Source organism: Priapulus caudatus, unplaced genomic scaffold (assembly GCF_000485595.1).
Source record: "Priapulus caudatus unplaced genomic scaffold, Priapulus_caudatus-5.0.1 Scaffold1644, whole genome shotgun sequence".
Taxonomy (NCBI): domain Eukaryota; kingdom Metazoa; phylum Priapulida; class Priapulimorpha; order Priapulimorphida; family Priapulidae; genus Priapulus; species Priapulus caudatus.
The window spans coordinates 25,561-42,726 of record NW_014578705.1 but is presented as its reverse complement, the minus strand read 5'-3'; the positions used below and the strand labels follow the sequence as shown (position 1 = coordinate 42,726).

Here is a 17,166-nt window from a genome sequence, read left to right as displayed (position 1 = left end):
GCTCAGATGGTGAGACTCCCTGATTTTTTTCCTGGCTAACACCCTGGTTTACATTCACTACTCAGATTCCACTAGAGATAAGGAATTTCATGTGTACCTTCACTTCGGGATAGAGGGCGTAACAAGCCAACTCGAACCGTATCTGATCATTTCCCTTGCCCGTCGCTCCGTGAGAAATGTACTTGGCACCTTCCGCCTTAGCAACCTGACAAAACAAAAATGGATTCGTGAAATGGGTTCACACAGTCAACTCTGGAGAGGGCAATCTTACATCACTTCCTGATTTACAGTGCCAGAAAGTTCCAGCAGGTGGCGTGGCATATACCTCGATCATATTGCGAGCAATGCACGGTCGGGCCAGCGCCGTTCCCAGCAGGTAGCGATCCTCATAGATGGCGCCACCTTGCACTGCTGGCCAGATGAAGTCCACCACAAACTCTTCGCGCACATCCGGAATGAAAATCTGCCAAACGCCGAAAACGCCAGGTAAAGTAAAACCACGTATAAATACTATAATGCCACGTATAAAATAAACTAACAGGAATCGCATGGCCGGTTTTCATTCTGCTAGTGAAATGCCCAAAATTTGTTTCTATCATTTACTCCATATGCAGAATTTCAATAAACATGCAAAGCTTTATGTAAAATTTCAAAAGATTTGTTCAAAATCATAACATTTTGGAAGTACTAGTATATATATAAACATATATTCGACATAAATTGATGATCAACCTAATATATATATTTTGTATATATATACCTTTATAGTAATATATATATTTTATAAATATATACTCTCCAAGTCTAACCTTAATTGCTCCGAGTTTGGTTGCTTTCTCTTTGGCTGCTGCCATATCTTCATCTTGCCCGATGTTTGCCTGCAATGTGAAGCGAAAATATAGTATAAAATATAATCCTGTATCTAGAGTAGATTGATTATAATCAGTTTCAGTTGTCTAATCATCTGTCATTTTATATGTTTCAGTTGTCAGCATTGTCCCACGTCCACTGCCTAGAATAAAAGTGACGTCAGAGACAAATGGTTGTTCTTTTCTATGCTGACAAACTCATCATCGAGAACACGGCAGGTGCGAGGTGTTCTCGGTGACGTCTGCTCATGCCAACCAGGACACATGGACACATTCTCTAAACATTACGGTCTTCAATGCCCAGGACAGCAGATCCAGCTGCCGCGCTGCCGCCATTGCCGACCACCGCCCCACCAGCGGTTACCCCAGCACCACTCCCATCTGCAAAACCACCATCAGTGCCATCGCCTGCACCCAGTACCAGCGGGACGCCCCGCGTCACAACTGCTGCCCCGCCTACTACTCCTGCTGCACTCCCTAGCAGGCCGAATGTGGCCAGAATCGCGACCCCGCGCAGGGAAGTGGGCGTGCCCCTGGAACTCCGCCACCTGACAGAACACGTAGAGCTCTACAACCTCGGATCCTGTGTGGCAGGACTATATTATGAGCAAATTAGTATTAATTAATTAAATTACAATTAACTATACAGTCAGCAACTGGCTTGCTTTTCGTGTACCTTTGATTGAATCTGATATTGATATCTGCATATTCAAGCTGCATGTATATATACTACATATTTGTTAAAAATTTGATGTACTTTTTGCCTTATGAACTACAATTTAAACTAAGAGAAATTGTGCAGGTTATTCTGCACCCCTGATGACCCCCTCCCTCTGCATCTACACCCCTGATGACCCCCTCTCTCTGCATCTGCCCCCCTGATGACCCCCTCCCTCTGCATCTACACCCCTGATGACCCCCTCTCTCTGCATCTGCCCCCCTGATGACCCCCTCCCTCTGCATCTACACCCCTGATGACCCCCTCTCTCTGCATCTGCCCCCCTGATGACCCCCTCCCTCTGCATCTACACCCCTGATGACCCCCTCTCTCTGCATCTGCCCCCCTGATGACCCCCTCCCTCTGCATCTACACCCCTGATGACCCCCTCTCTCTGCATCTGCCCCCCTGATGACCCCCTCCCTCTGCATCTACACCCCTGATGACCCCCTCTCTCTGCATCTGCCCCCCTGATGACCCCCTCCCTCTGCATCTACACCCCTGATGACCCCCTCTCTCTGCATCTGCCCCCCTGATGACCCCCTCCCTCTGCATCTACACCCCTGATGACCCCCTCTCTCTGCATCTGCCCCCCTGATGACCCCCTCCCTCTGCATCTACACCCCTGATGACCCCCTCTCTCTGCATCTGCCCCCCTGATGACCCCCTCCCTCTGCATCTACACCCCTGATGACCCCCTCTCTCTGCATCTGCCCCCCTGATGACCCCCTCCCTCTGCATCTGCCCCCCAGCTGATATGCAACAAGTATTGGGTACACATCTCAAAGAACAGGTTTGCACATAATCTCGTGGTCTTGCAAGGATTAATTGTCTTCCAAGTCCACAGGACTGGGCCCAAGGATATAAGAGCTGTCCACATTTGCACATTTGCGAAAATGAATTGAGGACAGCGCTTATACCAAAAAGGAAGAGAGGCAAAGTTGATCAAATTGATAGATCAGCACTGCAGAATGCAGCAGAAAAGCCTCAGTTCTACAAGAAACCAGGGAAGACGAAAGAGAATTCCTAAATGCACCGTCACGCTGTGACACCAACTTACACACGGCTGATTTCAAGCGACTGTTACTGACTCACCAGGAATGCGATCACCTCGTAGCCTTGTTCACGGAGCCACACTAAGATGCAGGATGTGTCCAGACCCCCGCTGTATGCCAACACAACCTTTTTATCGTCAGACATCGTTTCAGTGACTTTCTGGGCCTTTTCCAATGATCAGGGGGCCTCCTGTGAAAAACGGAACAAAATTCAATGGGACCGGTCAAACAACTTTCACAGCTGATAGTGATAGTACTAGTAGAGCTCATAGGGTCTATGTCCACCAGGACACTGCCGGAACGTACCCTGGGTACGGTCCGGTATACCGGAACTTCTACTTCTACTATACTGGACAGTCCGTAAGGAATAAACGTCCAGGGAGTGCGCGAACACTCCAGGTGCACGTGAGAGATATGCATGGAATATTTTTTAAATGTAGGCAGTAATGTGTTCCAGAGATCGAGGCTTCTCTGGGCCAGGCACTCATTACTGAGTGCGACGTCACTAGCATATATGGCAATAGGCTGTTGCGAGCTGTTGTAGTTGCCCAGCCGGAGATGCGCGTTTCACTTCCTCGAGGTGGCATAACAACGATGCTGCCTGACTCAATGTTTTGCCAGAGGGACCCAGTGAATTGCTGTGCTGTTGAACTAGTGAGTATATAGTGACTCCGGTAGCAGATTCCAGCTTCTGATTGTTCTAGGAATGAAGCTGAACCTGTACCCATCTGTCCGGGTTCTGATGTTGTTGTATGTAAGCCGGTGTGTGCCGCGGCATATGCCGGTGCTTTTGGTGAGGAAGGATGGAATGTCGACTGCTGCCTGTCCGTTGATTATTTTCCAGAATAGGGCCTGTCGGTTGACAAACCTGCGTTCCTGCAAGGAGGGCCATTGTAGGTGTGCGATCATTTGCGTAACACTCTCAGTTTGCTGGTAATTTGCCGTTACGAAGCGCGCTGCTCGTCTCTGCACTTTCTCCAGGGAAGAGATATCCTTCTGTGTGTGTGGATCCCAGACACTACTTGCATACTCGAGGCTTGGCCTCATATATGCTTTGTATACCATCTCGTTGACAGGTTCTGGGCATCCTACAAAACGTACCCTGGTAACTATTTGATATGGTTAGGGTTAGGGTTAGGATTCGGGTTAGGGAGTAGGCGTAGGCGCCTCCCTAAACTCGTTAGTGGATAGGCGAGGTACGGTCCAGCATATTAGATAGTACCAGGGTACGTTCCGGCAGTACCCTGGGGGACATAGACCCTCTCAGCACACAGCCACAGGCACTCGCGACTGGCTGGTCGGGGTTCGATAAATAGCAACCCCGTTCTGCGCCTACCGTAGTGTGTATAAGAGTATACACACTACGGTAGGCGGAGAACAGGGTTGCTATTTATCGAACCCCGACCAGCGAGTCGCGAGTGCTAGACCAATAAATTGTGCCCTAAAATTTTTTATATTCTGCTGTTATTTTAGGGCCCAATACCCTTCCATAGACAAAACCTGTGAATTCTGTCATGCAAAATGCACGACAACCTTTTCACTATTTAATTACGGCCGTGTTACATAGAAAATCAAAGAAATACCTAAAGCCGTCGCTTTAGGTAGGCCATAGCTGTGAGTCATATACTCGGCCCTCTACTACTAGTGCTAATCAGCACTAGTAGAGGGCCGAGTATATGGCTCGCAGCTAGGGCCTGCATACCTCCCAAAGTTATACTCGGTCGGGTTTTTAACACATTCTAACTATAAAACTGTTACGTTAAAAATTCTTAAAATGTTTACATAAACATGCAAGACGGTTGTCATTTTGAATACGAAGTTTTATTTCCTATCGTAGTTTATTTCAAAAGTTATATCAGCCGAAAATTGCTACCTTGACTCGATTGCAACACTGGCTGGCTGGCACACGGTTTGCGAGTGAGCAAATGCCAGCGGCGACATATGTCATTATGATTATGATATTAGACTGTAACAGCTAGACTACACTACAATCAATTCTACCAGAGTGCACTTGATGTGTGCTCAGTATAGATAAGGCTTACTGATCCAGGGTCTGTTGTCAAGCCCAGGTGTTCTAACCTCATATACTTACAAGGTGAGTTGAACTGAGTTAACGCCGTACTTTCGCCGACATATAAAAATACACGAGACGCGAGATGATGTAAGTTACACGTGTACGAGATTATCCCGAGCGGGCGAATGATGGAATAGCGCCATCTGTTGTTGCATTTAGTCACGATTAAATTATAACACACATTGAGGAGGGTGGTACATACATCGAAGTGTAGGATGGGAATTTCACGGCCAAACATTTACCAATCTTATCCAGTAAATGTTGTGCTGTATAGGCATTGTAAGTATATTAATTTTACTTACGTTAAAATAAATACGTTTTAGAGTATTATAATACATTTAATATGCGTTTTACGGTTACACACAACATACAATGTGCGCATATGAATTATTTCTCCCGATAGATGGCGCGAAGATGTTATATTTGATCAAAGTCGCTGCTACATTATTGAAGAGGTGGTACATGGGGCTGGGGACGGGAGAGGAGGGGCGAGAGACGGGAGAAAAGGGGCGGGGAGCGGGAGGGGAAGGAGCGGGAGTAGGGAGGCCAGTGGGCGGGAGGATTTTCATCAAAAACAAAATATTATACTAGAGATAGAGAGTATACTAAGTAGAGAAAAATAAAAGAAATCCATAGCACGAGAAATAAATACATGAGAAAATACATTGTACAGGATTAATACATTTATTATGCAAACTGTCAGAGAAACTAAGTGACATTCAAAAAGGAAAATGCAAAATATAAAGGATCCTGGGGGTGTTGAGGGAGGGAGATAGGAGGACAGGGGAGGGAGGTGGAAGGAGAGGGGGAGGAAGGCAGGAGGAGAAGGGGAGGGAGGTGGGAGTAAGACAACCCCTGTACACCCCTCACTGAGTTTAGGTAAATATAATAACAGGTTAATATTATATGCATGTTCTCAGTCAGATGTAAACGGTCTGTCTTGAAACTGAGATATCGATAGCGACTTCTGCAATCTTCAATGACTTACTGCTAAAAGTTGTTAGGTGAATTATACTGTAAGTGCATCTTTGTTGCTTAAAACATGGTCTTGTATCCGTGCAGAAACTATTAATACTGTAGTATGAAAGTTATCAGAAAAGAAATGGGGTAATATATTCTAGGCGGTCCTTACCAGAATAAAGAAAGAAGATGAAAATGCATTGTTTTTCAGGTTTTAATAACAAACCAAGGCATGTACAGGCATCACAAAATAGCCGAACAAATTGTTTTAAACCACAAGTAGGTTCGACATTAGAGTATGCAAGAATACTCATGGTTAGATATGTTGTATCTCTAGTTTCAACGTTCCTTGTATTGGGATAACCAACCATCTAACTATAGTTTCGACATAGCAAGAGGATTGCATCTTGTTTATTTCCGATAACATGGGGACTTCAGTTTTGAGATTAGTTACATGGGTTTGGATAGAATATGTGACACGTGACATTAGGTGGCCGAACGAATGCTCAAATTAAGAAGATTGAAAAGAGAAAGTAAGAGGTTGCAGGAAATAATAGCATATTAGTTTTCAAATAATATGTTTATAACATATGCAAAATAGACTAACATTTCGCGAGTTTACAGACATACAATATTTGATAAATTTCCAGTGTTTTCTTTTAGTTCATTGCCGTGAAGGCACCGATACTGGATAAGCCATGCAAAATTTTGTTTTAATTGCTTCTTCCCAGTGTCATCACAGTAAGAGACTCGCCACACCTTTGCGATCATGATTAGAGTGTATCACAGCATGAATAACCTCGGCTCCACTTCTACAATGTGAACAAAAGCAATGGGAAATACTAATTGTATGCCTATCCCTCCTAAAGATTTTGAACGTGTAGTCAAGCCTGTGTTAGCTTATTACGATATGGGATGGGCATACATCTAGCAATATAACTCTTTTGGGGTTTCTTTTGAATGATCCTTAAACACAGGGTTGACTACAGTTTCAACTATCTACATAATCGAAATGCAACATCAGATGCGGTGTCCGTTATTAATTCACCACGACGAATTATCGACTTACGACATGCACACGGCTATACTCTGCACTCAGGTACGACATGCACACGGCTATACTTTGCACGCAGGTACGACATGCCACGGCTATACTCTGGCACTCAGGTACGACATGCACACGGCTATACTCTGCACGCAGGTACGACATGCACACGGCTATACTTTGCACGCAGGTACGATATGCACACGGCTATACTCTGCACTCAGGTACGACATGCACACGGCTATACTTTGCACGCAGGTACGACATGCACACGGCTATAGCTTTGCACTGCAGGTACGACATGCACACGGCTATACTCTGGCACTCCCAGGTGAGCGACATGCACACGCTATACTCTGCACTCAGGTACGACATGCACACGGCTATACTCTGCACTCAGGTACGACATGCACACGGCTATACTCTGCACTCAGGTACGACATGCACACGGCTATACTCTGCACTTCAGGGTACGATATGTGCACACGGCCAATACTCTGCACTCGAGGTAACAACAGTGGCAGCCACGGCTATATCTGCACTCAGGTACGACCATGCACACGGTATACTCTGCACTCAGTGTACGACATGCACACGGCTATACTTCTGGCACTCGAGGTACGACATGCAAACGCTATACTCTGCACTCAGTAGCGACATGCACACTGGCTATACTCTGCACTCAGGTATCACATGCACACGGCTATACTCTGGCACTCAGTTACGACTGCCACGGCTATACTCTGCAGCTCAGGTACGAACATGCACACCGCTATACTCTGCGCACTCACGGTAGCGGAGCATCGCCCACGGCTATACTCTGCACTCAGGTACGACATGCACACGGCTATACTTTGCACGCAGGTACGACATGCACACGGCTATACTCTGCACTCAGGTACGACATGCACACGGCTATACTCTGCACTCAGATTAGACATGCACACGGTTATAGCTCCTGCACTCAGGTACGACATGCACTACGGCTTAGTACTTTGCACTGTAACGACATGCACACGGCTATACTCTGCACGCAGGTACGAACTGCACAGCGCTATACTTTGCACCGCGGACGATATGCCACACGCCTATACTCTGCAACTCAGTGTACGACATGCACAACGGCTATACTCTGGGCACTCAGGTACGACATGCACACGGCTATACTCTGCATCGCAGTATCGACATGCACACGGCGTATACTCTGCACGCAGTAGTCGACGATGCACACGGCTATACTTTCACGCAGGTAGCGATATGCACACGCTATACCTGCACTCAGGTAGCGACATGCACACGGCTTAATACTTGCACGGGCAGGTACGAACATGCACACGGCTATACTCTGGCACTCAGGGTACGACATGCACACGGTCTATCTTTGAAGCGCAGGTACGAGTATGCACACGGCTTATAGCACCCCTGGGCACTCAGGTACGACATGCAGCACGGCTATACTTCTGCACTCAGGTACGACATGGCACACGGCTATACTCTTTTTCACTCAGGTACACATGCATACACGGCTCTACTTTTGCAGCTCAGGTAAGGCACATGCAACGCTATACTCTGCACGCAGGTACGACATGCAACGACGGCTATACTTTCACGCAGGAGGATACGAGGAAAGGTGGTACGAGAGAGAGTCAAAGGGCTGTCGGAGGAGTAGGGGGAGGGAGGGGCGTACGATATGAAATCAATATGAATTTGACCACCTACTGACACGCGGTTGCAATTCTGAGTTGCCTGGCCACAGAAGAGAAATTATCTTGTGGTGGTCTTGCTCACGGAGGCAGGAGGGACATGTGGGTGGCAGACATGAAGGGGCGTGGGGTGATTAAGTGTTCAGATGTTTCGCGTGGAGGGCGATGTGATCCTCCATGAACGTGGCGATGAAGAAGTAGCTGTGGTCATAGTCCTCCTGCATGCGCAGCGCCACCTGGTGGCGGGACGGCACCGACGCCTCGAGCAGTCGCTCGGGAAGCAGCTGCTTCTGCTCATAGAAGTTGTCAGCTTTGCCCTGTAATAATAATAATAATGAGAAGAAGACAATGAAGATGAAGAAGAGAAAGAAGAGCAGGAAGAAGAAGAAGAAGAAGAGGAAGACGACGAATAACACAATTACAACAACAACAACAACAACAACAACAACAACAAAGCAACGGAAAAATTATTAATAATATTATTATAATATTAAATAATTAATAATTATTTAAATACTAATATTATTACTATTAATTAAAGTGAGTAGCAATGTAGAGTGAGCTCGTCTGGTGTAACCCTTAGCAATGAGAGTAACACCAGAATTATGCACCCCTAATATCGAACCATTGACATTTCTGGTAGGGTACAACAATGTATGCAGTGTTCATGCCAGTGTCACAAAGTCCCAGGGCCACTATTAACTTATTAAGGTAACATTATTCTTAACAATATATTTTTCTCAGAGTCTGGACCAATATACACACTGCGTATGTTTCTGTCAAGACTCAACGGTCTATGAGAACAAGTTAATACTAATGTAAAGATTTATTTTGTTTCCAGAAACGCACCCCTGGATTAATAACCAATGGAATTTCCCTAGGCACCCACTGACATCTGGGTATGACTCGACAAAAATCTTGACTGAACCCGGAACCATTACCAGGCGAAATATGAGATCAATTTCTAGTGACAGCTGATGCACAGACTGTGCGCAGACTGACCTGATCAATAAGGATGTCGAGGGGTGGCCCATCAGACGACTTTATCAGTTCCGTAGCATCGTATTTCTTCCAGTCAGCCTCGTTGCTGCCAAGATAACCTAGGAATGCAATCACAATATCAGTCCATATATGATATCAGTACAATATAGATCTGGTGCCATATTGTTCTTGTTGCTCGGATTGTATAACTTGTGTTGCCGCTGTCGAGTAGCCACCGATGCTGCAGGCAGCTAGCTGTAAGGAACCCTAACACATCAGTTACTCCCAGTACTACCCCCCCCCCCTTCATGCACCCTGTCCCCCTGCTTGTTCCATTCATTTCTCCCAGTACTACCCAACCCCCTTCATGCACCCTGTCCCCCTGCTTGTTCCAGTTATTTCTCCCAGTACTACCCAACCCCCTTCATGCACCCTGTCACCTTGCTTGTTCCATTCATTTCCTAGTCTCTTCTTTTATGCAGACTACCTGACCACACGATTTACCCACCATTCACATCACATCGCGCATTTACTCGGCCGGGACATAACAGGGTTCAAAATTAAAGGCAGAAAGCAAACAGATTTGCTGCCTCCAGCAGTTAGTTTGTTGCCTGCTCTCAATGTTGGCAGCAAACACTTAGTTCCAAGAAGTTCTCAATAAACCAAAGTAAAGGCACCAAATATTCTGCCTGGGTAGGTAAATTTGCTGCCTGCCTTTTTCTCTGGCAGCAAGTAATTGCCCATTGTAAAGCCTGCCTAACGAGGTCATCTATATGACATTCTGAATTAACAGACCGACATGACGTTGGATAGAGATTGACGATGCTTATTACCAGTAAATGCCTTCCTTCCCCAAGGACAGTCGCATGGGTTGCATATGGGTGAGAAGGCACTGACACTCCTGTACTTCCCAGGGTTCTTTAGAGCGCAGACGAGAGCACCGTGACCTCCCATAGAATGACCGAAGATGGAGCAGTTGTCGGGCTGTGCCGGAAAGTTTTCCTCGATTAGCTGTAAACAAGAAACAGTTGAAGTTAGGGCGGCATACACCTGAATCGCTGCCCAACTAATTCAATTGTATAAATAGGTTCAGATGTGTAGGGTGCAGGTGACGAGCGATGCTCGCGTGCGTACCGCTGGCAGCTCCACGGTCACGTACGTATACATGCGGTAGTTCTTCTTCCACTTGTCCTCGGTCGCGTCGATGTAGAATCCCGCACCTGAACCAAAGTCGTAGCTGTCGTCCTCGCCCTCTATATTACACCCTCCTGTAAACCGACCCCAGTAAACGTCAGAAGGTACATCAAGTAACGGCCGTCACTGCCACGATGCGTAGTGGCTAGAGGCGAATAATACAGTGAAGAAAAACTTGCTCGCGAGTCGTGATTAACCTAGCGCCACGCGCACGTCAGCGAGGTGATGGAGAAAAATGCATTGAAGATGCCAACACACCAGAGGGCAGCACATGTAAAAAGACGTGATGTCGGTGCGTTGTGTACTTGGACTCGTGTCAGGAGCGACGATAATCAGCCCATGTTCAGCGGCATACTTCTGCGCTCCTGCCTTCGTGACAAAGTTTTGCTCCGTGCATGTTAGGCCTACAAAAGGGAAAGAATTCCGACCATAAACGGTGGATATATGTATTTTTCTGCATTGATCATGGAATACAATTACAATGTGCACACATTTAACTAATCACATATATATATATATGAAATTGTTTGCAATAAATATTATTTAGCGTGTTTCTTGTGTTATAGTACTGACAAACACGAAATATTTATTTGAAAAAAACTATAAAACTGATGACTATTTGTGTGATCTTGTTGGTAACATTCAATACCAGACAACCAGTACACTACTGGGCACTTTGATGCTTCCGTCTTGCTTGGTAGGTATATGCCAAAATTCATGGAACATTTCAATTCCTTGCTTTGGTGACTAAATACCTAGAACAAGAAATAAGAACATCTACTATACAGGGCAACAGGATATTTTCTGATGTATAATTATAGACCCAGGGGTCTCCCTACGTTGCGCAAACGGGGCGCGCGCTCCCCGTTTGGGAAAACTCCCCCCTGTTTCAATCGTTGCGCCCCGTTTAAATTACCTCCGTCCCGATTAAATTCCACCACAATAAAAGTTTGCCAGCGCGCAAATCGATCGTCAAGAAGTACCATTCGACCATGACACCCGGCGCGTGTATTTTTACAGTACCACGCATGCACTGCAGACAATACACAAGTAGGTACAAACAGTCAACCTGTCACACACCCAACACTAACTGAACACCGACTCGGCTATCTTATATATATACAATAACCCCAAATACCGTCTATGGTGTGGTGGCGATTTTACGCATTAATTAGTGGTACGGTAAAAAAACACGCTCCCCTAGTTTCCCCCCCCCCTCCCCCTTCCCCTCCCCTCCCCCCTGTTTGAATTTCATCCTGGGGAGAACCCTGAAACCTTTATTTGGAGGATTAGGGAAAGCCACTCGGAAGGAATAGCCTTCAATGAGAACACGGTCCACACTAATGTATCGTTTGATACGTCGGTGTGTTGACTGTTGGTGTTGATGATGGTACTTTTTACTAGTGCTGAGAGGGTCTAACCGTCTATGTCCCCCAGGGTACTGCCGGAACGTACCCTGGTACTATATCTAATATGCCGGACCGTACCTCGCTTACTCAACTAACGAGTCTAGGGAGTCGCCTACGCCTACTCCCTAACCCTAACCATATCAAATAGTTACCAGGGTACGTTCCAGCAGTACTTAACCTGGGGGACATAGACCCTATGACTATGACTATGAGCTTTACTAGTGGTGGTGCCTTATGGCGACGATGTATTTAATACTAATTTAACACTAATGTACCTGCACATATTACACGTTGAATATAATATAATGATAACGCAAGTACAGTGGCACCTGAATAAGCAAACACACACTGCCAATGCACTAGCAGGAGCCAGCAGCCAGCCGCAGTACCCACCTTTTGCCAGCCACCAAACATTTTGGTTTTGGAAACCTCAGTTACACATGCCATTATTATTCTTTGAATTTTGACGGAGAGAAGATGATAAACTACTGAGAAATTGCCGAATATCAATGGCGAGATTTATACAAATAAGTAAATAAGTAGTTTGGCACAGTAGTCAGTAGATACGGTCCGGAGGTCGCAGACGTCGTAAGTCGCAAGTCTGCTTGCTCCGCAGCTCCGTTGCTAGACTGGTACCCGTTCGCCACCTTCACTCCGGCATATATCCTTCGCTACACTGACGTTCGTGTAGCGTGTGGAACTGTCGACCAGTCTACTCTGTTGGTCGCCTCTCCGGTGACGTCACTACATCGAATAGATAGGGATCCGCGGAATTTTTGATTGGTCAACGCACTTGTGGCGCTGTGATCGTGCCAGAAGAACAAGTGACCTCTGGATACAATTTCTTCTACTTTTCTAGTGTCGATCGACTTCAAATTCTAAGTTAAAATGTCTTTTGCAACTACATTATATAATACACTATTCCGACGGACGTCGACGTTTGCGCTTACAATTGCTGTTGGTGCAGTTTTCTTCGAGAGAGCATTTGATCAGTCTACGGATTACATGTTTGAGAGGATGAACGACGGGGTGAGTCGTAGCGACGTAGGCCTTACGGGTTACGCATACTGTCACAGTCACAGAGTCAGTCTCACTGAGTGTGTGCCACTGAAAACTCACAATCAACGTTACGCTCACTGCAAGTTCTACACGTAATGTGGTGGTGGGAAGGAAGTTAGTGTTTTCATAGTTATTGTACCGTATTATCTTTACAAAAATGCCTTTTGACTAGTACTAGGGCCTAGTACTAGTATAGCTCTAGTACTATAGCCCGCTTACATTGACTGCCGCTGGCCAGCTGCCCAGCTGCAGCTCAGCTGCAGGGCAGCAGGGCAGCAGGGCAGCAGGGCAGCAGGGCAGCTGCAGCTGAGCTGGCCAGCGGCAGTTCATGTAAGCGGCTATAGTACTAGAGCTAGTACTAGTAGTAGTCATGGAAATCACATAATAATAATTAATATCATAGAAAAGTAATGGGATTTCTTTAGATTTGTGTGGGAACCCTGTAAATATATTCTTAAACAGTAGGCCCTACATATTATCTTACAGGGCCGGACCCAGCTATAGAGCAGATTGCTGTGATATCAGTTGTCATAACAACTTAATTGTCTCTTGTACTACAGATTTACAATTCAAATTTTGCCAATGTGTAGTGTTTTTTTTAATAAAGTGTGCCATGATTAGGAGGTCCAATAACACTAAACCTATTAGAAACTAACGATCCGGCGACCAGTGTCAATTTTCTGATTAAAACTCAACCTCACTTAGATGTGTGTTATCCCTCGTAGGTGCCTAGATGGCACATAAGACAGTGACAAGTATGTAATGACTTGGATGTAATGAGCTATAAAATTAATTTTCTTTTACAGAAATTGTGGAAGCAAATAAAGCATCAATATGAGAACGCCCCACAAGAGTAGGACCTCTTCACTACGGTCTAGGAAATCACGAGTGAGAAGATGACCACATGCACTGAAGCTACTACAACTTACATAAAGAGACTACCTCTCACCTTTTCAAGGAAAAGTCCCCGTAACTGGCATTGGGCAAGGCCATGTCATTCAAAGCTTATTCGTCACAAGTCAAGTTTTGGCAAGCACACATCGACTGTGTGCGCTTCAATGGAACTGCAGTAATGTGTTAACCACTAGGAAATAGATAATCGACAACAACTCGATCATGAATGTGCTCATTCCCAAACCTCCCAAGTGCGAGGCTCTTGCTAGAGTTTTCCTTGAATGTAGCTTCTACAGTAGCAATGCCCTTGTTGGAATTTCAGTAGAACTGGTTGTAGACCATTGCATTTGTGTCTGTGTAGCGATTCATCAGTGATCTTTCACACTTGTTAATTATTATTTTAGAGCCATTCGTTTTTCAAAATGTAAATGTTAAATAAATGTTATTGCAGTAGAACGGTACATGCATCTTGACGTTTTATAACATCAAAGCCATTTTAATGCTAGTGTATATTAATATCATGAGTAACATAATCTATATTATGTCTCTCCCAGTATTATTCCAGAGGGTTGATTAATAAACATGTTTACATGTATGATGACTAAAATGCATCTGTAGCATATAATAATAGGGTGAGTTACTAACATATATAACACAAGTAGAGGATGCATGATAAATGTGGTTGCACGATTACAGTTACTATACAGGAAATATATGCATGACAGGTGTAATGTATCAAAATATTAAAATATTTACTTCCTGGTCGATCAGCACAATTACACCTTGTCATACAGATCAACGAGTTCATCAAAATCTCATCACATTTACATAACATCTTCACACACAAAATTCTTATGTACACTTCTTAACATTGTTATATATATACAGCTAGCGATGTGTAAAAATAAATTATGTAAATCTTACAACCCTCAATTTATCAAAGTATACGCAAGAGATATGCAAATCGGTTGGCTAAAAAACTCGGAACACGCACTTAAGAGTAGGCTCTTAGTAAAAGCAGGCGACTGGTAAGATCACACGCAAAGAAGGGAAGAGGCGTAATAGAGATACAAAGACGAATGCTACAATTTGATGGGACATCTGGTTAATTGCAGCCCACCTATGTCTGGATATGCATGTATGTATGTACATGTGCGGTTAGCTACACTAAACAATGAAGAGCAGATCTGGAATGCCTCCGTCTCCACTACCCGTACCAGTAGAGTAAGAGAGGAGAGTCGAAGTAACGCAGGGTCTTCCTTTTGCACGACGCTTCGCGAAAGAGACGACGCGGCGAATAAAAGTGTGGATATGTATACGACGAGGTCGGTGTGCAAGACCGTGATGGGATGAGGTACTTGAGCTTATTACGCACACATGCAAATGTCTACACTTTCACTTTTGCACCTCATAATAAAGCCTTACACCGTGAACAAGTAAAGAGCGCAGCACCGATGCCTACACTCACATCGTGCGCGATCAAGACTGACAGTGGTGACATCTACAGTTGAGAAGTCGAGTTATTAAGTAGTGCTCTGGAGTCATAGTAAATTTACGAGTCTAAACATGTGCTCCTACAGCTTTGCTCTACGAATTTCCCACGGCTACGCGAGAAAGACAACAACTACTAACTAGATGGCGTTTTACGTGCATGCCTGTTTCGGAGCCAATATGAGGTTACACACTGCAGGGCTGCAGCTCGACACACTGCAGGGCTGCAGCTCGAAAAGAGATTACTCTGTGAAAATGTGGCAAGTCCGTAGAAAAGACACGACCCGAAAACACCATTTTGATTTTTTTCACTCATGCGTGCAAATGTGCGTCCGAGCTTCTCACCATCCCACACTATGATGCGCGCAGGGGCTGGTGAAGCACATGCTACCCTATCTCAGGTACCCACCCTTGTACGGTGGCAGGTTTGCAGTGGTGTGACTGACGCCAGCTACATCAAAGCGCCGAATCACCAGCTTGGCAAATCTTCGCTTCCCTGTGTGGTGCCGGACACATACTGTAGTCGTAAAAAAATGTGGCTAACTCGTAAAAAGAGCTTTTTTAGTTAGTTTTAAAAATTTCGTGAGGGGAAACATCGCCACACTTGTTTAGACAAATTGTGTCGGGTTGTGCCAAACATGAACGCTTCTATGGGGAATTCGTTCCTGCACGCTCGAACGCACGGTAACAGTACAACTAAGTAAATATTCACTGTGAACATTCTACTGGTCATCGCTAGATGTTCCTGCAGCTGCTGCTGAACATTTCATCACTTTGCTTCATCGGACGCGATCGTAGCGCGACATCAACAGATGGCGCCAGCTACAATATGCATCACTAACTACCCACTGCTCACAACGGTACGCAATTACACAGATTCAACATCGAGGCTTGCTGGCCCATTCACTCATCCTCATCTTTCCCGAAAAGAGATTTCGGCCGTCAACTTTGCAATGCTGCAAATGATCGGCGAGGGATGGTGCAAACGTACCTACCACACTACTGAACCAAATTTAACTTGTGACCGCTCGAAGCCTCATCCAGCGTGTGAATACAGCCTGAGCACGAACACGACGTGTGGACGACTACGGAAGCAACGCACACGCGTCTGCTACTGCGGACTAGCAGATATCTGCTGCTAGCAGATGGCTCTCCGCTCATCCGATTGAGGCGTCGCACCAAAATCACACCGAGCGTCAACGCGAAATAAATAAAACGGCAAGTCGCAGAATGCGCGCGACGGTCGCTGGAGCGCGTTCCTCCTCCGCGGGGCTCAGATCTGCGTCTCGATGGCCGTGTATTGCACGCCCGTGTGCTTGCCGTTTGGCACATTGAGCGTCTTCGCAAGGTTCGTCGCCTTGTGGTGGCTGTCGAAGCGGACAGGGGGCGCCGGCGGCACGAGGTTGTGCTCGTAGCGCGAGTCCATGTTCTTGCTGACGAGGGCTGCTGCCTCGATGTTGTTCAGCTTCTCCTCCTGTGTCGTCGCCGCGGCAACGACGACGACTCGCTCCTCCATCTTGCCCGCGGCGGCGGCGGCGGCGCGGGACGGTCGCAGCGCGGGCGTGCGGCTACCCGCTCGCTTAGCCTCGAGGCACAGCTGCTCGCCGCTGCTGGAGTGATATGTCGGGTTGGAGAAGGTGAGCGTCGTGTCGTCGTAGTACTGCCGCTTGCGCTTCCTGGAAGACGAGACGCAGGATGGTAATCATGAAGGGTG

The 17,166-nt window shown here is 46.0% G+C and overlaps 2 protein-coding genes and 1 long non-coding RNA gene across 3 annotated transcripts in view; all 3 read right to left on the bottom strand.

Moving 5' to 3' along the window:
• Positions 1–4,841, bottom strand: part of LOC106817236 (argininosuccinate synthase-like) — an 8,584-nt gene extending 3,743 nt beyond the window's left edge. The window contains 5 exon segments of the mRNA XM_014821900.1: positions 9–205; positions 326–463; positions 810–878; positions 2,683–2,832; positions 4,735–4,841. Of these exon segments, the coding sequence (XP_014677386.1) occupies positions 9–205; positions 326–463; positions 810–878; positions 2,683–2,787 (509 nt within the window). The 5' untranslated portion in view covers positions 2,788–2,832; positions 4,735–4,841.
• Positions 4,842–6,873: 2,032 nt separating this feature from the next.
• On the bottom strand, positions 6,874–7,181 carry LOC106817239. The gene is made up of 2 exons (XR_001395011.1): positions 7,077–7,181; positions 6,874–7,002 (listed from the first exon to the last, which is right to left on the bottom strand). It is a non-coding gene; the product is annotated as an uncharacterized LOC106817239 (long non-coding RNA).
• A 1,229-nt stretch (positions 7,182–8,410) lies between these two features.
• Positions 8,411–12,640, bottom strand: LOC106817238 (S-formylglutathione hydrolase-like). Its single transcript, XM_014821902.1, has 7 exons — positions 12,402–12,640; positions 11,249–11,354; positions 10,905–11,003; positions 10,540–10,673; positions 10,239–10,416; positions 9,427–9,524; positions 8,411–8,741 (listed from the first exon to the last, which is right to left on the bottom strand). The coding sequence occupies exons 1-7, from the start codon at positions 12,453–12,455 to the stop codon at positions 8,559–8,561; spliced, it is 852 nt and encodes a 283-aa protein (XP_014677388.1). The 5' UTR covers positions 12,456–12,640; the 3' UTR covers positions 8,411–8,558.
• Positions 12,641–17,166: the final 4,526 nt, after the last annotated feature.

What these genes read in the sequence shown, in the direction of transcription:
- LOC106817238 (XM_014821902.1), bottom strand. Translation starts at nt 12,455, where the DNA reads ATGGCATGTGTAACTGAGGTTTCCAAAACCAAAATGTTTGGTGGCTGG. An exon ending in AGTAGTGTACTGGTTGTCTG is followed by an intron (nt 11,004 to 11,248) that starts GTATTGAATGTT and finishes TCCCTTTTGTAG; the next exon opens with GCCTAACATGCACGGAGCAA. An exon ending in GGGAAGGAAGGCATTTACTG is followed by an intron (nt 9,525 to 10,238) that starts GTAATAAGCATC and finishes TTGCATTCCTAG; the next exon opens with GTTATCTTGGCAGCAACGAG.